Below are 24,087 nucleotides of genomic sequence, written 5' to 3'. Positions count from 1 at the left end.
TAAAGGGATAGTTCACTTTCAAATTAAATTTTGGTATGTTTTAGCTTACCTCAAGGGCATCCAAGATGTAGGTGTCTTTGTTTCCACTGTAGCTTTCATTTTTATATTTTTATAAAACGATATAAATACTGTTCATTTTCTCACACAAACCACTCGTTTCGTGTCTGAGGTCATCAATGTGTACTTATGATGGGGAATTGTTTAATTTGGACTCCTCTTTGCATGCTCTTTGAGGTGGTGACCATAGACCTACATTATATGAGTCACAGACAAGAACAGTTTGACCTAAAAATATAAAAACGGAAACTACTGCAGAAACAAAGACACCTACATCTTGGATGCCCTTGAGGTAAGCTAAAACATACCAAAATTTAATTTGAAAGTGAACTATCCTTTAAAGTACAGTAAATGTAACATTGTTTGCTATGCATAATAGTATTTCCCTTCATACACATTTTAATTAAAGTCTTTAAGGCATATATCCATTAATGTTTTGATTCTTGAATGGATTCATTGAAATTGACAACTGAAGTGAATCAAGCCTACCAACTCCATCAATGTTTTCAATGCAGAGGTTTAAATCAGTGATGCTTTTAAAATATTGCTCATTTAAACCTCAAGCAACAGGTGCAAAGCCAATTTTATATTGCCAGCCACATAATATTGTATGTATAGTGTAAATATTTGATATATCGGCCAGCTCTGCTAATAGGAATGTTTCTGTATGCTGTTATGTGTTTTTGTTCTTCTTTAAAGTCTGACTAACTAGAGTCTCTCTCCAGGTGCTCAAACTTCACTGACACACACGTACTCTAACAGATCTCTTCTGAACGCTGTGTGTGGGCCTGTGTGTATTTGTTTAGTGCATTTCCTGCTCATCTCTCTTTTACTCTAATTCTTTTTATTTTCTTTGGGTTCAGCTGCAGTGAGTAGATGTTTATCACTGTACTTTATATACGATGGATCATTCCATAATTGCTTATCCTTTCATGTGAAAGATTGTGTGTCTGTTCACTCTCATTCTCATGTGCCTTATCACACCGAGACCCTCAAGCACTGTTGAGGGTCTTGCATCATGCTTCTTCTGTGTGTGTGTGTGTGTGTGTGTGTGTTCTTCTGTAATTTTGGAAGGCTTAGGCAGAAAGAGATTGCAAAATAACATACTATAGGTTAATTAATTAGTTTTATGTGCACACAGGTGTACGTAAACAATTCAATACTTTTTTTTTTTTTTTTTGTAGGGTAGGGTTTGGGTTAGTCTATAGTAATTATATAGTCATTTGCTCCTGAGGTTAGTTAACAACCCAGCAAGGGAAGAAGGCAAGTTTAAGTACCGTATTTTCTGGAATATAAGTCACTTTTGAAATGGGCTGCAAACTAAAATCCCAAAGTGAATTGTGAGATGCATTTAACAAATGTTATTATAGGTTTGGTGTCCAAATAGCATAAATGTTGCATAAGATGAATGGCACTAATATTAATAGCGTTTATAATGTTTGAAAACCTTTCACTCACTGATATTTTATTATCTCTAAATGTCATAATGGCATGCAACTTTAAACATGTGACCAATGCAAATCTTTTTTCGGTTGCACTTTATTTTACAGTACGTGTACGTACATGTACTTATAGTGTACTTACAGTGTATTTATCTAAGAAAGTTCTGGTAACACAAGGTAACTACATGGGGTAGGGTTAGGTTTAGGGGTAGGTTCAGGGTTAGTACCTAGTTATGACATAGTTATTGTAATTACTATAACAAGAACATAGTATGCACATGAGGAACAGGACTGTAAAATAAAGTGCTACCCTTTTTTCTCTCAGCAATGCAATTTGAACCCTGTGCAACTCATTTTTCAGAAAATACAGTATGCGCTTGCAATGCATCACCTTCATATCTGGCCTGTATGTGATGCATAATCTGTCATAAAATTTACAATACAAGAAAAAGTCTAGTAGATAATGGATGTGTGAGTGTGTTTTGGTGCTGTGAATGTGTCCATGTTCTTATCTCACATCTTTTAAATGGATAAGCGGAATATTTGCCTGTTTTACTCTCTCTGTTTCTCCTTGTCTTCCTCCTCCTCCTCCTCCTTTCTTCTCTTTTGTTTCCCTTCTTCCATCATCATTGCACCCTGCCATCCAAAATCAATCCACTCCTCACTGTCAGACCAGCGGGAAGGTGCGTTCTTTTCACTATCTCTCCTCCTACACAGAGGGCCGGCCGGTGGACGGGAGGCGGCGTGCGTCCCCTGCTGTTGTGTGCCAGTCTCTCTGGAGCTCTGCTCTACCTGAATCTCTCTCATCCTCCTCTTCCACATGCATGCATGCTACTGCTGCCTCGCATTTCAGCCTGGCCTTTTTCTTCATGTTGCATGTGTCAGAACTCTGGATGTTTTGTTGTTAGCAGACATTTGTAGTTTTGTCTGGGGTGTAAAGAGCCCTAAAGCAACTTAAGGGATCCTTTGGGCTGTTTTCACACTTTTTATTGCTCAGCTTTAGATCAAGGTATGTTTTTTTGTTTTTGGCTCAAAACTATGGTGCACATTTTAAAATAATGAAAACCTGTGTTTAGGGTTTCAGTAAATATTTATTTTTTTAATTATTATTATTATTATTATTTATTTATTTTTTCAGATTCATTCACACCAAAAATCCATGTGGTTCTTTTTATATATATATATATATATATATATATATATATATATATATATATATATAATTGAGCCTACACTTCTGAGTGTGATTTGTTTTATGTTATTTGGCTTTGAACCACAGTACAAGTACAATTTATAACTAGAGCATAGTAATGACAATTTGCATTTATATAAATGGTTTGTTCCTTTGGTTTTGACCAAGGTCTATGAAAAAAAAGGACAGAGGACAAAATGAAAAAACATATATATAAATATATAAATAACATATTTAACTAAAATTAAAATGGAAACTGATTTTAAAAAATTATCTAAAATATTAATAAATAATGTAATAGTATACTATCTCTATATAAAAATAAAGTTTTAACTAAAAAAAAAAAAAAACAGAAATACACCTGCATTTATTTACTGGTTTCATCACAAAAGATGGCAAGCATGTGAAGTGTGAAAACACCCTTGAGGATTTTAACCAGATATTTTGTTTGTCTGAAGTATTTTATGTACTTGTTTATGGAAGTGTTCTTGCATGCATTCTAAAGTTTTAAGGAGGTGTTTTGTGCAGCGTAGTTTGGTCTTGTTTGTGAAAACAGAGGACAGCAGCATCATTCTTTCTAAATGAACATGACGATTTGTTGATGTTCAGAGCCTGAACTCAGAGGTCAAAGAACAAACAGAGGAATCCACCCTTAGCTTAGCGGATCAGACCTGTTTATAAACCAGTTCAAATATCAAAGATGGCAGCAATCCTGCCTGCTCTGCTCTGCTTCTTCTTCAGAGGGCCTGTTCTGTGAACTGCCAGAAAGCCTTTTGAGCTCTCAAGTATTTAAGCTGGCTAAAGCAGCTTTCATTGTTTGTTTTGGAATCAGCCATTTGGTGAGGACTTCCAATGTGGAGAACAATACAAACAGACGGAAAATATGATGGCAAAAAGCAAAAGAGGTTTTCATCTCAGCGTTGTTTGTTTAAAAGAGCGTCATTATCCTTCCAAAAACTTGGAGCAGTTGAACCCGGACAACTGTTCTTCTTATAGGAATAAGACAATGTCCTCTTCATGTCACATTATCACAGAAACAAGCTGTTTCAGTCGGACAAGAACAACAAATGACATTGACAAATTGGCTTTTTCCCTTTGAAGCGTGAAAGTTCACGGAAAATAGAAACAACATACTGTCAAAAAAAAACAAAAAACAGCAAATATACTGACCAGTTCATACCAGAAAAAACATCCATGAGCCATAATTTCATTTAGACAATATTTTATTGTTTTTATGCATTAAATAATGCCCATGTTTTATACTTAAAGTTGTACTTTTTTTTTTACCATTTAATAATTTAATTGTTTCACATTACAGTAATGATAATGCTATATTTTAGAAGGATTGTGTGCATTACTATTATAAAAAAGTCACAATGCTTAAAAGAATGAGATCTAGGTGATATTGCTTTAAAAGTCCAGGAATCAGTAGACTCATTTACATTAACATTTAATCATTAAGCAGACACTTTTATCCAAAGCGACTTACAAATTAGGACAATGGAAGCAATCAAAAGCAACAAAAAAGTGTTATGGAAAGTCTCAGTTAGCCTAATGCAGTACACTTATAGACTCATCTGAAGAATATATAATGTGACATCAAGGACTTACAAACAACCATATAGCAGTGGTTCTTGATGAGGTCCTGGTTGGGTTTTAGCATGACTCAGGTTTCTAGGACACTCCGATCTCTGCTGATCATCTCTTCAGCTCTTCATGTCTTAATGTTTTGATGCATAATTCACTTGATGTGGCCTCAGGCGAGATATCTGCAGCGCTGTTGTTCTGGAGTCTCTCTCACTGGCACCTGCAGGGCACAAATGAGACATTTCAACATGAATAATCCCTGTAGTCTAAGTTCTGACTTCCCTTGTCTATTACAGACAACATTTATGCACATCTGCTGCATCTGATGCACATTTTTTTTTTTTCACACGTGCCAAAATCGAGTGAATTGTTGGCCATAATATTTCTTACTGGCCAGGAAAACTCTTTGTTTTGTTATTTTAATTATTGTACGTAACTTATTTTTGGCAAAGAAAAGAATCATATATGAAATGATCCATTCTCCTCCTCTCTTTGAATTGTTTTGTCAGTGAGGGCCCGACTATAGTATGCTGCTGTTTCTAACATAGCCAGCTGACCTGGCAGTTCTACTTCTCTTCGGCATGTTCTTCTAGGACCCTGAGTTCACGTTTCTCTTTTGGCTTGTTCAGTATTCGTATAAGACTTTTATTTGAGTCGGTTGGATCTGTAAAGCACGGCTTTGATGCTGATTAGAGACTGATTCTCCAATAATCCACCTCAGGCCAGAAGATTTACAGCGAGTTGACACTGCAGAAGACGGTTCAAATGTAGTGTCCATCCCTGACAGCAGAAACATTGGCAGGATCAGGAGTTTGCTTGTTGTGGAATCCCTCTCTGATCACAGCTTATTTCGGAGAGTTATTCAACCATGTTTTTTTTTTCTATTGATCAGAAGGAAGCTGAAATTGGATTCTTTGCACTGTTTTGTACATTCTTTGATGCATTTGTTTGGATTGTTTATTTATTTATTGGTGTTTTGGTGTGTAGGTCACACATGCATGCTCTGTTGATTATCGCCTGTGTGTTCTTTTTTGCTTCATGCTAGCACAGCCATTGATGTGCTTGGGAATGTCTGTGTGTGTCTGTGTGCATGTGTGTATGAAATCGCTTTTGCACTGAATAAATCTAGCTACCTGCAATCACCTCCCCTCTCTCTCTCCTTGCGCTCTCTTTCTCTCTTCAGATTGCATGTGTGCATGCATGTGTATGTGTTTCTCTGCATGTCTAACTCCATGCTTTCATTGCTCTGTTAACACTCCCTGCAATATTCTCAAGAGATCAGTGACTAAAGTCAGCTCAGCCCATTCTCTAATCTCACCATGGCTCCTGGCATCGCTCACATTGCTCACGCCGGTCTGTTTTACTAGCCAGCAGAGACTTCTCAGACTTTCTTAACAACCTCTAACTGAGTGAAACTCTTGCCATCATGTCGTGACCATCCCTCATGTCCATGGGTAACATCATCCTCTCTATGCACATTGACTAACGTGGATTAATATGACGTCCCTGAAGGCATTCCTGCCTGACTAACAAACTTAACTCAACCCCAGAAGTCCAAACTCTGAGCTTATGTCTCAGAGATGATGATCAGTCCGGCCGCCTCTGGCCACGGACAGTACAGATCACACACCATAAGCACAATTTGCTCAGTGTTTACCTGACTTGAATCAATGAATTTTGCAATAGATATTGATTTACTGTTTCTGAAGCTCAGTAATATGTTCAAAGTACAAAAGTTAAAAGTTACGTGGTTTAAAAAAATAACGCGGCCTAACCAATCATTGTTTAGACCTTAACCTGACCTTTTTTTTTGTTGTTGTTGTTTTTTTTGTTTGTTTGTTTTGCATTGCATTACTTAAAGAAGCTCTACCCACAGTGGAATTTCATTGGATGAAAGTCTCATTCTACATATTTGATTAGCTTGGATTAGCTTTATTTTGCTGCACAAATTATTTAACTTTCAGCGTGTACACATTTATCACATCACATACATTTGCAGTATTTTCTTTGTAATGACATGGCCAACCAGCAACAATTGACACAATTAATTAAACCTTATGTTTAAACTTTATTTCTTATCACTTTAAGCTGTCCTTGTTATACATTACATGTACTTACTTTTGTAATACTTAAAGGCATAATTAAACTGTAACAAGGACACCTTAAAATAGAGTGAAGCCCTTTATTTTACTTTGTCGTTGTTACATTGTATTTATACATTGAAGTACTGAGTAATAATTATGAGCTTCTTGTACTTACTACATGGTTAGGGTTAGGATGAAGGTTTGGTTTAGGGTTAGTTGCATGTAATTATGCATAATTTATTGTTATTACTGTAGTAAGTATAAGTGACATCCTTAACATGGACACTGTAGAATGAAGTGTTACCAACCTTAACTACTGTGATAATTCAGAAATTGGCAACTTTACCCAAGTAAACCATGTATATTGATAGAGAGAGATAGTTAGCACTCTTCTTTCCAGAAAATGCATTCAAGTCAAATAAATAATGAGCATTTGTAATCCCTCAGCCACATACTGTCCTCATTTATCTGCAATCATTGCCTGTGTGTGGAAATGAGCAGGTAATGACAAGGAAATGAACAGGTAATGTTCGAATTTGGAATTTAGTTGGAGTCTGTCAGAAGTTTGTTTGTTTATCTGTGAAATATAGGCAGTAGACTGGCTGCAGAGCTCCCGTTAAACTCAGCTGCCGTCTGAAAATAGTTCCACTTTATATAAGGAGAAACATTATAAAAATCGGTTTATTAGCGGGCTCTCCATGGACGCTCCCAGAAGGCTGTTTACCCATGAAGTCTACAGAAAATGCTCTTTGTTGTGGGTAGCTCTGCAGATACACAGTGTGTTTGCTGTGTATGCAGTGGAAAGGATGGTTTGGCTTTGGCTTCACACCAAATACATGTGTGTGAGGAGAGTCAGTCTCCTAATTTAGATGCATTTTTTTGTAAAAAAAAAAAAAAAAAAAAACTTGCCTTGCCATCATTTAAATAAGGCATATACAACTTTATAAATGACAGGCATTTGAATTCTGAGGAAATTCAGTGAAATCTGAGCCTTCAGAATCTGAATGTCCCTGTTTATATCTATGACATTCTAAAGGAAATGTGCATTGTACTGCTTAGCTATCAGTCACAGTGATGAGAAAGTCTAAAGTTCAAATCTATGACTTGACATTCACCTGTCCGCAGTCTCTTTTAGGTCCTGAGCGTCTGTCAACCCAAGATAGTGTGACAGAGAAATGTAGAAAAAAGCAATGCACACCTCAGTGCTACTGGACTAAAGCTTTAAGAAATTATTTTATGACCACCATGATTGACTACCCTCTTCTTCTGCATTTTTAGTATGTATTTGTCAAGCAAACAGAGTTAATTTGGTGATGTAATGGTGAATAGCTTTCGAGCGCTTTGGCAGAAACTGAATTTAATAAGACAATAAGGAGACTCGACTGTAGAGACAGAAAAGGTCTTGAGATGTATTTACAGTCAAAACAGATTCTTATATAGTATATGTTTAGTAGACTATATTAAGTCTCTCAGCTCTGTTGCCTTGATTTAGCTTGTCATTTGTCTGTTCAGATTAATCATTAAGATATAGAGCTAATTCATATTTCATATCTCTTATATTTACAGTACAGTCAGTCAAATACAGCCCTAGATGTCATTGGTGTATAGCCAGAGCCATTCCTAAAGCATATTCTCTGCCCTTCTGTATCTGTATTCTGCTTATAACATCATCTGCGCTCCTCCAACAGTCCGCCGAGTGCCACCACGTTTCTCAATCCCGCCCACCAATCACGAGGTGATGCCAGGCGGCAGCGTGAACCTCACCTGTGTGGCGGTGGGCGCTCCCATGCCCTATGTGAAGTGGATGAAGGGGGAACAGGAACTCACAAAAGAAGAGGAGATGCCCATTGGCAGAAATGTGCTGGAGCTCACCAACATCCGGCAGTCGGCTAACTACACCTGTGTGGCTATGTCCTCTCTGGGCATGATCGACACCACGGCTCAGATCACCGTCAAAGGTAGGAGACACTTTAGATATAAGTCACACAGGATCTACTTAAGGTTTGCACTTATATGAAAAGTATTCAATAGATGTGCTTAAATATAGTTAAAGATAGACTAACGCTAGATTCACACGGTGAAATTTCAGCTCAAAATTTTCAATTTTAATATTTTTGCAAATGTAATTTATTCCTGTCTTGCACAGTTGAATCTTCTGCATTATTACTTCAGTCTTCAGTTTCACGTGATCCTTCAGAAATCATTCCAAATCGATGCCAAAGATACATGTATTCTTATTCTTATTAATATTAATGTTGAAAACAGTTGTGCTGCTTAATATTTTGTGCATACTGTGAAATTTATAATAGCATTTATTTGACATATAATTATTTTTTAATTGTATAAATGTTTTTACTGTCTGATTTAATGCATCCTTACTAAATAAAAGTTATTTTTACTTTCAATCAATCAATCAATCAAATCAATAACCCCAGAAATTCAAATTAGTTGTTAATTTGTTGGTTTCGCCAAAACATTAAAGGAAAAAAAAAATTGTTTGTGTATCAGTTATACATACAACAATTGCAAAAACTTTTATATTAAAAAAGAAGCAATATTCCTAAAAGTAATGAAGTATGCTTGGTTACATTAATTTAAACGAATAAATTGCTTTTCTTAATCTTTGTCCCCGAGTGATCCATACAGCTAGTGCTGATATCAGTTGTGTACTTAAAGTCGCTGATTATCTGTGATTATCTAGACGGTAATAAACAAAGCTGCTCTAATCAGATTGGAGGCTGGGCCCAGAAACGTTGAGAGAGAGATCTCATCAATAACACACTCATGGGGATTTCCACCGATCCACAGACAGACGGCGCATGCAATCACCTCATCAATGTTTCATCAGAGCTGAAATGTGATGAGAAGATCAGTCTCCTCCTTTATTCCGCCTTGTCAGAGCGAACAGAATCTCTGAGCTCCGAATCATCATTAAGGATTATTTTTAGGGCTTTGCGCAATGATCGATTCAAAACATTTTATTGTCACAAATTTATTGTTAAACTAGGGCTGGGCAAGTTAACGCATTATTATCGCATTAATTAACACAGAAAATTATTTTATTGTGCGTTAATGCAGTTTTTTTTATTATTATTAAAAGTCTGTTTCTCACTGAATCTGAATACACATACAGACAAATCACGGGTCACAGGAGGGGATTCTCCCAATCAAATTATTTAGGCTAAGCATCAACATTCACAAACCATTGTCCACTGTTATTTTTAACAGAAAAGATTGCAACGAGCTTGTAATCATGACTTTCAAAGTTGGAAATAGGAAGTTTCTGATAGCACCTGATAGCACCTGAAGCGCGCTCACTAAAAACAGTGGATTGAATCATTTTGTTAACTTTGTGATTTTTGAGTCATAATCATAACAGATTTATAGCTTTTGCCGCTCAGAAATATTCACGTAATCATGCAGCACTGTCAGAAGATCTGCACTCCGGTGTGGGTAGCGCTCAAACTCACTGATCTATATATAACTGAACCTAGCTCTTGCCCACCTCCTCCAACCGAGCCAGGGACTGATAAACAGAGATCACACTAGTAAAACGAACCAGGCTTTGAGGGACAAATGCGCTTCATCACGGTTAAGATTGCCTAGTGTGAGCACACCCTAATTATTCTCCCACATCCCGCACACACGAGTCTCTGCCCACCCATTAAGTGTTGTCCCTCGCCGCTCTCTGCTGCGATGGGTTCAGCGATCATGCAGGTCTCTAATAGGAAGGTGCCTGTTATAATGTTATGATCAAGGCTCTGGACTCTAACAAACTATAAAATATTTTCTATAAAATCGTTAATGTCCTGACAGTGACATAGCTTGTTTTATATAATCGCAGACACTAATGTGATCATGATAAAAAATAAATAAATAAATGTAATCGTTGCCCAGCACTATGTTAAATGCTTGCTTGAAAAAGTGTGAAATCTAAAGGTGCTGCACTGTGCCGTTGTTGTAAATACTGTTGTTCACACACAACGGTATAATTCAATTATTTTATGTGCATGTAATGCAGGGATTCCCAAACATTAGCTTTTTATTAAACTCACAGTTCCCTCACGAACTCCAGTTTGGGAAACCTTGACTTAATGTTTAAAGCACTTAATTAACTGTGTTGTTAATAATAATGATTGGATTATATATTCTCTTCCTCTTTGTATTTTATGTCAATATGGTACAAGATTATCCCCTTTAAATCAATGCGATAAACAAGCTAGTTAAAAAGTAGATCTAAAAGTCATCAAAAATAGTCAATGTCACAAAAAAATGTGTCATGTCATGGATTATGTAACTGACTATATAATTTTTGTCATGTAACTTGGAATCAGTAACAGACTTTGTAAATATCTACCCAGCACTGATTACTGTACTGTATCAGTTTGTAAATGTGCGCTACTCTGAGCTCTTCATTAGTCAGTGAATCAGCAAGCATTTACTAGTGTATCTAGTGAAGTGTTAAAAATAAGGGATTTAGAGAAGGAGTCAAAGGGAATTCCAGCTCAATTCTGGCAAATATTGTTACAACATTAGCATTGATTAAAGTTTTTTATTTTATTTTTTTCTCACTGCCGTTTTCCGTCATGCGATATCATGTTAGCTGAGGTTAATATCATGTGTTTTGGGATTTCTTGGCCTATAGCAGCTGTGGCTCTTTAAGCCTCATAGTGCACATCCACAGGCTTCACTGGATTTTCTATCCATTTCCACACTGCTCCTGCTTATTCAAGCTGATCTGTTTAGATTTTGACAGCTGTCCAATCGCATATAGCACAAAAGTTGTTTAGAGTCGATTTCAGAAGCTATTTGATGACAATGCAGGCATTTTTTTCCCGTTTGTGGAAATAGAGTAGGCTGATTGAACTTGTCTGATACATACACAGAATAATCATAATAGCCGTGTTTAACACAGAACAATTTGCTGCTTTGATGTCAAATGCCAGATTATTAGCATTGGGGATGTAACGATTCACAATTCAAATCGATTCATGATTTTTTTTTTTTTTTTACAAAATGAGATTTAAGACAAATTATAAATTAAATGTGTGCTTCTATTATTGCTTGTACAAAATGCTGCTCTGTGCTCTTTCCATATAAAATTAAAGGCAATTTGCATTTTAATCATGATTCGAACAAAGATGCTGCATACATGCCCCATGAGCAGTTTTTAATCTAAGTTACATTGTAGAATTTAGAAATTTGAAGCAAAATAGAATGTTTTGACTTTAGTTTTTAAGAAACTATGCATAAAAAATGTCTGCATGAAACAGAAACAGCAGACTAGCTTAACGTGACACAGATTCACTCTCTGCCAGCAGGTGGAGCTTAAAGTGTTTCCTTGGTTTCCACTGTAAACAAAGCAGCTCTGCATTTATGAACTTTAATGTGCATTAAACAGAGGAGAGATGAAAAATAAAAATACCATCTAAACTTTTCTAAAGACAGTAAGTTCCCTTCAGACATGCATTCATATGAACTCCTGTCCCTAATTGAATCGTGATTTGTTTAGCATCTCATCCTAATTGAATCGTCACTTATTTGAGTCGATTTTTAACCGGCTAGTGGTTAATCGTTACATCCCTAATTAGCATGTATGTAAGCTGAGAAATGTCACGGATCTATTTGCATTCGTTTCGCATATGTTAGCATGTCAGAACGTGGTTTAGTAGCAAATACACAGAGAAAATACATTTCAAACAGCTTTTTCATGTTAAATAACAAAATACACACACAACAAAAAGTCTGCGTGGTTTGTTTTTGTCTGTTATCTAACATCTAAACCAGTGTTATTTTTGTATTATTGCCAACATTTTTAAATTCTCTTTTTTTAAAGTATGTTTAAAGGGTACATAACACACACGGTTTCACCTAATGTCATGTTAATCTTGAGTACCTATAGAGTAGTACTGCATCCTTCATATATCCAAAATGTCTTTAGTTTTATCATATTTATAAAACAAAAATACAGCTTCCCAATTCTCTCCAGAAAAAGCCAAGCTCCTGGAGGCGTGCGCCGAGCTATAATACTGACGTTTTATGTAGTTTCCATTAAAATATATTCACTTATGTGCTGATTTCCAACAAAATACAGAAATCTAATGCAATTGTACTTACATGAATGGGGTCTTTTATCAGTGGGACCGCTCCATGTTTTAATTCACCTTATTTTCCATGGCAACAACGGTGCCGCCATTGCGCTCGTTTTGTCATCTTACTTCCGGCTGAGGGACTGGATGTAACGTACCTAAGGTAGTGGCTGGCTAGATAACAGAACGCAGAACGAACAGAAGTATGATATATGCTCAGTTAGGGGCTGCATAACAATTGTATTAAAAAAACAATTGCACCAACGATGTAGCGAACACATTGTGACGCAGTCGGAGTGTTGTGGTGCACTTTACAATTTACACCCACCACCTAAAGAAGAGAAGCACCTGAGGAAATGGATGAAGGCGCTAAATTTGAAGCGCTCACTCAAGCGCTCTTGTGTTTGTTCGTACCATTTCATGGATGGGAAGGCGACTGACGAACACCCTTACCCCTAGAAATGCCTCGACTACGATGTCCCGTTAAAGAGGTCACGCTGGGGATGAAAAGGTTGTCAGATTCGGGTAAGCTAACCTTAACTAGCTATGTGTTTGCTCGCCTAACGTTGGATTTATGAAGTCCGTTCTATGAATACATTTATGATCAGTAACAGGCAGTTAACAAAGTACAACGAATGTTCCATGATTACCATTGTCCACCTATTTATTTAATATTTACGGTAGTACAAGATATTATAGTACATTACAACAGCTCACATTATTCCTGCTACAGAGATTGCAGGTGATAGCAGGCCATCTAGCTACTTTTCTCATTCAGATACTGACCTAGGTTTGAACACTACAGTTAAGAGTGTGTATACTGTTTTGTCTCTAATGCATCTCTCTCTCTCTCACACACACACACACACACACACACACAGTTCTAAGTTCGGGTCACATAATATATTAATTCTCATGATATATTGTAAGTACTAATGTAAAAATGTTTAATTATTTCCACAGATGTATCGATTACCGCCAGTGATGCAGTGGATAACTGTGAGGGTGATCAGATCCACATGCCCCTGATCTTGCTGAAAGTCACCAAAAGTTACCTGCTGTAATAGTTATTATGAACCTTTACAGTGTCACCTGACATTACCTGCTGTAAATAGTTTTTATTTATTTATCTTAATCTTTTTCATCTTTAATCTCTGATTTGAAGGAATAACTCATGTCAAGTTTGCAAGTTAATTCCATCTTGGTTTATTACATATGGAAATTAAATGTTGAAATTTTATAGGATGGTCAGTAGAAGGTGTCTCTTGCTTCCTGAAAACAACAAACACTGATCAATACATCACAAATGATTTTATACAACTTATATTAAATTATCCATGTTCTAAAAAACAAATCACAGTCTGTCTCTTGTTTAACACAACTGATTTAAAACAACTTATTTCATATAGTTCGTCTTCACCCACACCCTCTACACCCCACCCCAATTACCTAATATCCTATCCTTAACCTAATTATTCTCATTCCTGCTTATTTACAAAGCTGCAACTATCTTGTTGAAAGCAGCAGGTAGCCTGCCTGAAACTCATCTGACACGAGGAAGCATACACTTAAAATAAAAGGTTTGTAGTCTAGCTACAGTCTTGGCTCAGAATTGCTCATTGTGTGGCACATGTAACTTGCTGTGATGGAACCCAGATGAGCAGTTTACAGGTCCTCAGCCCTATACAGAACATGACAAACCTAAAATACATTTCAAAGCTTTCACAGTTGTCTTATTTCAGAATCATTCATTATTATTACACTTGACGTTTACCTTATTCATTGATTAGACTTGACGTGCACCTACCAAATCTTACCTTTACCTTACCTTTTGCATATACACCGCAGAATTAAGAGGCAAGCTGATTTTCTGATCATATTTTTTGGTAAAATTGACCAATTCCAAACCAAACCAATCTTCACTATTAATTTTGCATTTAATCTTTTATAAGTGATATATAATTTTTTTTGGCTTGTTTTATCCTTAAAATAAAATCTGCCTAATAATTATGCATACCTGGATATACAGCGTTTTTCACTTCCAAGTTCCAGCCTCCTCCTTTTCTAATGTGTAATTGATAAACGTTCACTTACCTTACTCCACTGTGCAATTAAGTTATTAGACAAAATACTTAGTCTGATGATGGTCATCAAACACGTTATTATACTTTTAAACATGTATAACTTTGTGTATATTAACATCACACCCACACACACAAAACTAACCAGCACCGTGCTGAGAGGTTAGACTGCTCGACTGGCTGGTTGCACGTTCAATTTTAAAAAGACGAAAAAACCCTCGCTGTGTAACATTACACGACCCACTGTCTCACTATGTAAATACTGGTAAGCCTCGGTACATTTTTTTTAAATCATTTTTCCTTGCTGCTCCATCAACTCCTTCTGACAGGGCAGTTAAATATATAGGTTAACTCTGGCCACTTCTTCATATCGTCTAACATTACCCACGTTAACAGCGACGATGGATGGGACAATTTGAGACCATTTGATCGTCGTAAGACGTTTTCATCGTGCTCCCAATTTATGACATAACGTTCTTTGTCATTTCGCCACAGTTTTAGCTAGCTATAAACAATCGTACAACTACTAAACTAGTAACCGGACGTGCCGTATCGGTTTAGCGGAAGTCGGATGACAAAATGCGGAAATGCGAAGTATTAAAAGTGGGCGGGGCGGAATAAGGTGAATAGCAAACGATGTGCATCATTACACTTTATTGTGTAATGACCTTGCATTAATATTGCTCTGTTTGCACTGGGATGTTGACCACTGTAATTGTTCAAACTGTGAATTTTTTTGGAAATTAATTTGAAGTCCTTGAAATAAATTGACAGCACACTGTGTTTTAAATAAGAATGTAATTGAAAATTCATCTGTGGACAAATACTACTGGTGAATAAACCAAATTATGCATTTCTGTTGTGTTTTAGATATACTGTGATTGAGTCTGATTGGTTGTTAAAATTAAGTGCACTGAGCTGTGCTGCTGTCAATGCACACTAATAAATGAAAGAAAACACATCACACTGTTCTTTTGGGTCACTTTAGATGTTCATGCTCAATCCTATCCTAGTACTTCACAATCCTGATTGTCAGGAGACTAAATTAATTTGTTTCTTTTGCATTCTTAGCTTTGCCCCGTCCTCCGACCTCTCTGATCGTCACAGAAACCACCGCCACCAGTGTAACTCTAACATGGGATTCTGGTAACCCCGAACCCTTATCCTACTATGTGATTCAGTACCGGGCCAAACTCTCAGACAACGGTTTCCAGGAAGTGGACGGAGTAGCCTCCACCCGCTACAGCATCGGTGGCTTGAGCCCATACTCTGAGTATGAATTCCGCGTCATGGCGGTCAATAACATCGGCCGCGGGCCGCCCAGCGGGACGGTGGAGACCCGCACCAGTGAACAGGCACCCTCGTCTCCTCCGCTGCGTGTTCAGGCCCGGATGCTGAGCGCCACGACCATGCTGGTGCAATGGGAACCTCCTGAGGAGCCCAACGGACAGATACGAGGATATCGAGTGTACTACACGTCCGACATGCACTTCCCACTCAGCACATGGCAGAAACACAACACAGAGGACAGCAGCCTGACCACTATCTCCGGCCTGGTACCTGACATCACGTACGGCCTGCGTGTGCTGGCGTTCACGTCTGTGGGAGACGGGCCACCCTCAGACATTCTGCAGGTTAAAACACAGCAAGGAGGTGAGATGTGTTCCCATGTAATTCATTATTCAATAAAAGCACGATATCAATATCAGTGTTATTTTAGTATTTCATTTATTTCTTTATTTTTTATTAGCTCTTATTTTCTCATTTTTGTATATTATTATTTAATTTTTATTTAATTACATTTTTAGTACTTTTTTTTAAATATGCGCTTTTGTCATTTTTATTAGTTCTTGTTCTTTTTAAATAATACTGTTCAGGTTTAATTTAGAAATATCAATATCAAGTATTTTGTTATTGATGCTTTTGTCTTTTGTTTTTTATGGATTAATAATAATAATAATTAATATTATTATTATTAAAAGTTCTTATTTATTCACTTAATTCTTCAAAATATCATTTGATTTTATTATTTTATTATTATTCCATTTTTAATTTAATAATATATAATGATTTAATTTTTAATTGCTCATAAAAAAATTGTGATTTGTGCTTTAAAATTTTTTTATAAGTGTTTGTTCTTTATTACTTCTTATAGTAATATTTCTTATAAATATTACTTCTTAGATTGAATTTATTTTTATTTCATTTATTCCTTTAACAAACTTATTTCTGTTAGCTGCTAAGGCAACAGTTCTCATTTTATTTATTTATTTTAACTTAATTAAAAAAAAATTATTATTTTATTTCAGCTTTAAGTCAACAAATATTTTTATAGTTTTAGTTAAAAAAAAATGTGCTGAGAAAAGAAAGATCATTCTGAGACATTGCAAAAATAATATTATTGAAATACATTGCAAAAGATAGCTTCAAAAGTCAATAGAAAGTGTGATTTAAGTGTATAGTAGGACAAGCTCTGTTTCTGACTGCAGTGCCGGCACAGCCCACTGGTTTTGAAGCAGAGGCAGAGCTGGACACCCGGATCATGCTGTCATGGCTGTGGCCCGTTCAGGATCAGATCACCAAATACGAGCTCACATACTGGGAGGCTGACTCTGACAACAAGGTAACAGCTAAGATCCCTGAATCCCAACTATATATATCAACTCTATATACTATATATATTTATTTTTATTAAAAAAACATTAATAATGCATTCTGAACTGCCTGTGTGTGCCTCTTATCCATCACAGAACCATGTCATCTTTAACCCAGCTGGTTCGTATGCTGTTGAAGGCCTGAAGCCAGACACACTCTACAAGTTTACTCTAGCCGCGCGCTCTGAGATGGGACTCGGGGTGTACACACAGCCCATAGAGGCCCGGACGGCCCAGTCCAGTAAGTGCCAGCTGTTCACTTACTCAAACTATGACAATTTCTAAGCAGCTCAATACTGGCCTAGTCACTCGCCTGAAGATTGTTAATAAGGTACGTTATCAGCTTTCCATTTGTTTCTAGTTGTGTTTTGTTAACCATACTGCACCATATCACTCGCTTAAAACAAATGAAACATTCAGTGCAAGTGTTTACTAAAAAAATGCAAAGATTTGACCATCAAAAGCACAAAAATGTAGTCTTGAAATATTTGCTACAGTGTTAGACAGAATGCATGATTATTTTTGGCTCAAGATACATTAATTAACAAACAGTACAAGTGGCTTCAGTGGAAAAAAATTAAATGCCATAAAAGTGTAGATTAAAATATCTCTAATAATCTCGCTTTATGGCCATCTAAGGACCCTGTGTTTTCCAGCGTCTGCTTCATAAGCCCAGGAGGTTGTGGTTTGTGGTTCAGAGGTCTGTGTAGAGCTGCAGTGACCGCGGAGAGCGACACGCGCTGATTGTTTCTGTTCTCGTGGCGTCAGAATGACGCAGTCAGTGCGACTTAATCTCTGTCCTCATCTTCCTCCTGCTCCAGAGATATGGACTAAAGCTGAGATATTTATGACAGCTCCTCCGAGAGATCTCCTGCTATTCAGAGCTATTTGTTAGACATGTCAGCTTTGAGAGGTTTGATCTAAGCCGCGGCTTGGTTCCCATAGAAACACTGGCTTTTTCTTTACGTCTCTGAGTCTGTTTTTTTGTCCTAGCGTCTTTGAGTCACTGTCCTTAAAGACCTGAGACACCAAAATCCCTCTGTCTTTTTCTGTCTCTATAACTCTGTGCCAGACGTTAACCCAACTTTAATGGTAGTGACTCACATGAAACACTTTACATACAGTAGGCTTCTGAACACAAAAGAAAGTTAAATCACATCTATTCACATAGCACTTCAATCTGATTCAAAGCAGCTTCACATTAAGACAGCAGTTTTAATGTTGTTAGCGGTGATATTTTCATTATTCAGCTTAATTCTGAGAGTGCAGTTAAATAAATATTAATCATCTTTAAACCATGTTTGTCATGTTTCAAAAGGAGAAAATTTTTCCTATGACTCAAATACTTGATGTTTTTGCTTAATAAGCAGCAGAAGAGCAGCTTAAACACTTAAAAGTTGGCCTAAAACGGAAACTGTGATAATGTCTTCCTTATTGTTGGCTTGTCAAAAATAAATAAATAAATTAGGACGGGACTTTTGTCCATCAGGAATAGTTTGGATCATTGCCATTTGCTAATGGCTGCTTTAAAAAAAAATTGTGCATAGATAAATTAAACAATAAAATAAACAATGCAATATCAGCAAAAAAAAAAAAAAGTATAGTCCATTTTGATTTCAGTTGCTTACAAAATAAAAATAAAAAATCTCCTTGTTTAAAGGACATGAAAAACACAAGAAATCCTGTAAAGTCCTGTCTAGGTAGGCACGTCACTAGCCTTTCTTTTTTTAGCCCTTTCACACCTTTTTATAGCTTTCTCTCACCATTAATGTACCTTTCCTCTCACTTCATTCTCTCTCCTTACCATCTGCTCCATTTCTTGCTGTCTTTAATATTGCTTCCCTCCTCACTGACCAGTTTCTCTCTTCTCTATATTTAGTTTCTTCACTTTTCTCTTTTCCTCTTGTATTTCATTCACACTTTCCTCGGCTGCAGGTGACAAATACACTTGCTCTCTTTCTTTTCCTCACACTCCATTCTCTCTCATAACCGTGTGCTTATTTTCTCATTTGTCTGTATTTATTCTTTTTCTCACTAGTTTTTCTTCTTCTCAACTCCCACTTGAATTTCAGATGTGTCCAGTGTCTCTCGCCTCTGTCTCCTTGTTTAATCGTGTTTTCTCACCCATTTCTCCCACCTTTTTCCACACTTTCTCTCTCTTGTCTTTTCTCTCCTTATTTCCTCTCCAGGTTTCTTCACTCCACAGGCGTCAACCATCATATTCTCCACTCACAAACATGTTTCTTGTGCTTCTGTGTGGAGTCTTATTTTACAAAAATGTTTTTCCTCTGAAGCCATTTTCCTCCTTCTCTGCTGCACACAAACGGTACACCATCATTGTTATCATTCATAAAATCCCATTTTTTATGTCTGCTGCTGCTTCAGTCAGAATCAAGTATTCCAGAGAGCCGTGTAATAATCCTACCGTATATTGTTTTCGTTTGCCGTGTTCTCATGGATGGGATAGACAGGAGCGGTGGGATTTTCTGTGATTTTAAAAATAAATCGATAGAGCATCTCAGACTCTAGACAGGCCATCAATCACATCAATTACATGTCTAGCCAAAGACAGTGTGTCAGACATAGTGTATCTGTTATCTCTGTCATACTAACACAGATACAGAGTAGAAGTGAGCCATCAATCTCTGCTTTCACCACAAAACACCATATTTAGACTACAGTATGTGCAGACTTTAAAAAGTAATATTGCAGCATTCGCTCTTTCAAACAAAGTTTCCTGAAATTGTTTTAAATCTTGACGATGGAGAAGAAACTTTTAAAATGCAGTTGTTTATAAGACTATATTATATTGGTGTGTAAAGCAGTGATTCTAAACTACAAGGACTTAAATGGGATCCAGATTTGATTAGCTTTAGAACAGCACAATATAGATGAATTGTAATTAATCTCATGTTTTGTTTGGTTTTCAAAATATATGAATTTTTGCAACTCTTAAAGTTTTGAGTTTCACTGCTTTAAAGAGCCCGGTAAGGCTTCACTTCTCATCTTCTAACAGACATACACTACTATTAAAGTTTGAGTTTGGTAAGAAAGAAAGAAGAAAGAAGTCTTTTCTGCTCACCAAGGCTGCTATTATTTGATTAAAATACAGTAAGAACTTTAAAATCATGAAATATTATTACAATTTAAATCAACTGTTTTCTATTTTCTAAAATACATTTTATGCAAATTATTCCCATGATGCAAAGCTGAATTTCCAGCATCATTGCTCCAGATTTCAGTGTCACATGATTCTTCAGAAATCATTCTAAAATGCTGATTTGCTGCTCATTTCCGATTGTTTAAAACGGTTGTGCTGATTCATATTTGTGTGGAAACCAGAATACATTTTTATCATTGTAAAATTATTTACTTTCACTTAAGATCACTTTAAAGCATTCTTGCTGCATTAAATTAGTATTCTTTATACACACACACACACACACATACAACAAAACCTACTGACACCAAACCTTTGAACAGTATCAAAGAATGACTAAATAGTCTATTTGAAATCCTCCAAAATGAGTTTCTATGGTGCATGTTTATACTTATTTCTATATGTTTTTGTTTGTTTACTGTATTTGTCACCTTGATGTTCTTTGCTAGCCGGTTGCATAAACTTGCATACAAGTTAGTCATAACTTAAAATCAGTTACATAAAAAAAAAGGTAGACTAATTTGAATCTGAAAAGTAAGACAGATTACCCCTTGGCAAACTACTTGTTAGACGCACAGATGCTAAGTTTATGCAACAGTCCCAGCTCATGTGTTCCTGCACCCCTTTCCAGCCCCGTCCGCCCCCCCACAGGAAGTGCACCTGATCAGTCTCAGCTCCACCAGCATCAAGGTGAGTTGGGCGGCTCCTCCGGCCGCCAGTCGCCATGGAAACATCGTCAGGTACTCTCTGGCCTATCAGGCGGAGTCGGGCGAGGACCAGCAGCGTCACGAGGTCAAGGACATCCCCGCGGATGTGTCCAGCTACGTGCTGGAGGGGCTGGAGAAGTGGACGGAGTACGTGGTGTGGGTCAAAGCGCACACAGATGTGGGTCCCGGCCCGGAGAGCAGCAGCACCCGCGTCAGAACCAAAGAGGATGGTAATGCTCGGCTCACGGGTGCTCTCCAGATCTGCTCTCCGCACCTCCTAACTCACCAGCACTAACTCCTCGCTACGGGTTTCCTGAGAGAACGGCATGAATCCACTCCTCCCTGTGTGATTCTCTCTCTTTCTTCTGTTACGCTGGAGTTTCTGCTTGCTGTTCCTCACCCTTCTGTTATTAATGTGGAGAGCAGACGCTGGTCTCTCGTCTCTAGAGCGGAGGGAAAGTTCAGGACAGCGCTGGTGTTTTGTTCTGTGAGTCAGTCTTTGCTGTGCGATGAAAAGACTCGGAGGGTTTCGGTGGGGTTCACACGGCACATCGAGACGCACACCTACACAAACCTTTATTTAGAGAAGGTTCTTATAGATGTGACTAAAACAAGTGTTACTATTACTATTACTATTACCATAATTAATATCAAATGGGTGGAAAAATACAGTAAAATATGAATATTATTTGAAATCATTACAATTTAAAATAACTATTTTCTATGTGAATATACTGTAAAACACAGTATATTAAATATGCTGTGATCAAATCTGTATTTTCAGCATCATTCCTCCTGTCTTCAGTGTCACATGATCTTCAGAAATCATTTTAATATGCTGATTGGCTGCTCCAGATATATTTCTGATTATTATCAATGTTGAAAACAGTCATGCTGCATATTTTTCTTTTTCTTTGTGTGCATAGATAGTTCAAAAGAACCATTTTTATTTGAGGTAATTTTTTGTTACATCATTGTCTTCAGTGTCACTTTTGAATTAAATGCATCCTTGTTGAGTAAAACTAGTAATTATTTAAAAAAAAAAAAATTAAACCATAGTGACCCCAAAATTTGAAATGGTAGTGTACATTGAAGGCAAAAACAGATTCATATTTAGAATAGAAAATCACAAGATTAGATCTGGGCCAGTGAGTATCCACTGAGCACTCTGACAGCCGCTTAGCCCATGACATCCTAGAGTCTTAGCAGTGAGTTTTGCATGAGCAAACAGCATGTAAAAATACTCCGTGTATGTGCATTTGTGTGTGTCTGTCCATATGTGGGGCTCATTTAATGCTGCACATTTCTGTCTCCACTGGGCTCAGCAGTTTGATTGACAGGTGAAAGCCGGAAGTACATGTCCCTTGTCTGTTAATCCTGTCAATCAAACGCCCATCTCCTTTCTTCTCTCTTTCTATTTCTCTGTCCTGGAGGCAAGGTTGGTTTTTTTGTGTGTTTTTTTTTTACCAGTGCTGCTTGCAGTGGCATTCTCTCTACTTTAAGCAAGTGCTGCCTTTTCAGTTTCATTTTAACCCATCACATGCAGCCCTGATGAAATCAGCCCTTTTGATTTTTAACAGGATAAACACTAATTTGATTCATTTCATCTTTCCCAGAACACATACAATATGGCATGCCTTAATGTTGTGTGCCTTAAATTTGCATTAATAAAGTGGCACAGCATAATTAAAATTTTAAATAAATAATAAATAGTGGTGGTAATTGATATCATAATTATCCAGTCTAATCACATTATTCCTTATTCTTTTTTCAGAACATACATGTTTTTATTCAGCAAGGATGCATTTAATTGATCAAATACAATATGCATTTTTATTACAGAATGATTCGTTTTTAAATAAATGTTTGTTCTTTTAAACTATTCATCAAAAAAATCCTTAAAATGTATGAGTTTGCACAGAAGCAGCACAACTGTTCTCAACATTGATAATAATCAGCATATTAGAATGATTTCTGAAGGATCATGTGACACTGAAGACTGGAGTAATAATTATGCTGAAAAATCAGCTTTGTCAATGGCAATAAATTATATTTGAAATTATATTCACAAAGAAAATAGTTACTTTGCATTGCAATAATATTTCACAATATTACTGTAATGTTAGTGTGTAGCCTTGGTGAGCAGAAGAGACAAAAAATCTTACCATCCCCAAACTGTTCGCCGGTGTAGTTGTGATGGGTGATGGCTCTGGTGCTCATATATACACTGCTGGAGAGCTCTGGGTGGTTATTTCTGTCCTATGCTGGTCTCTAGATATGGCTTGAATCTTTCCTGCAATGCAAGTCTGTGGAATATTTAACCGTCTGCAGAGCAAAAATTGTAAGACTGATTGCTTAAAATAATAGAATACTTTATGTAAGCCATATTGAACCAAGCATGAGCAATAGTGATAGAGATGCTAAGCTTAGCAAGGAATAAAACTCTGAACGAAAGATTGATGCAGGCCTGGGGCCTGTTTTAAAGCTGATGCACTGAACTTGGAAGCTGCTGAACTTTATACGCGTTGTTCAGTTTCATTTCAGCTTCTTTTGGAGGGTTATTAATCAGGCCAAAATGAGATAAATCAAGCTATTGAGTTTTCTCTTGCATATTCTGGAGAGAATAATGCGCTGCGGTGGCTGATAAGGCTTTAACGGCGCTGACTGAAAGTGAAAAAGCGAAGCTGCAGGTGCAGCCATTGATAAATTAGCTGTGCTTTTTATCTGTAAACTTTTCCATCGGTTCTTCTTACCTTTTCCGCCCATTCATAGAAGCTCGCTGACATCCATATTCATCAAGCAGAACTGCTGCGACGAGATCGTTCGTTAACGAGTCCCAGACAGAACAGAGTGTTTTTTACATTTCTCAACCTCTTAGCTTGTGTATTCTCATAAATCAAAGCGCACGCTTTGGTTTGAGGCGTTCTGAGCTTGATAGTTTATTCACCGCAGTTATGAATGTCTTTTTACGCAGGAAAGCAAAGTGCTGCGCTGCCAGGTTTGAGCAAGGTCATGGCACACAGGATCTGAATGC

The 24,087-nt window shown here is 37.0% G+C and overlaps 1 protein-coding gene across 7 annotated transcripts in view; it reads left to right on the top strand.

Annotated features, from left to right (window-relative positions):
* Positions 1–24,087, top strand: part of ptprfa (protein tyrosine phosphatase receptor type Fa) — a 204,898-nt gene that overhangs the window by 123,301 nt on the left and 57,510 nt on the right. For 5 of the 7 annotated variants that reach the window (XM_052558474.1, XM_052558470.1, XM_052558468.1 and 2 more), the window contains 5 exons: positions 8,051–8,320; positions 15,604–16,185; positions 17,022–17,155; positions 17,283–17,427; positions 20,978–21,283. In XM_052558474.1, the coding sequence (XP_052414434.1) occupies positions 8,051–8,320; positions 15,604–16,185; positions 17,022–17,155; positions 17,283–17,427; positions 20,978–21,283 (1,437 nt within the window). The remainder of the gene's footprint in view (positions 1–8,050; positions 8,321–15,603; positions 16,186–17,021; positions 17,156–17,282; positions 17,428–20,977; positions 21,284–24,087) is intronic. The other 2 variants (XM_052558473.1, XM_052558472.1) reach the window with 1 other exon arrangement.

The sequence above is a fragment of the Carassius gibelio genome, chromosome B6 (assembly GCF_023724105.1).
Source record: "Carassius gibelio isolate Cgi1373 ecotype wild population from Czech Republic chromosome B6, carGib1.2-hapl.c, whole genome shotgun sequence".
In the NCBI taxonomy this organism is placed as follows: domain Eukaryota; kingdom Metazoa; phylum Chordata; class Actinopteri; order Cypriniformes; family Cyprinidae; genus Carassius; species Carassius gibelio.
Note: the sequence above shows the minus strand (reverse complement) of the source record. Positions and strands in the feature narration are given on the sequence as shown.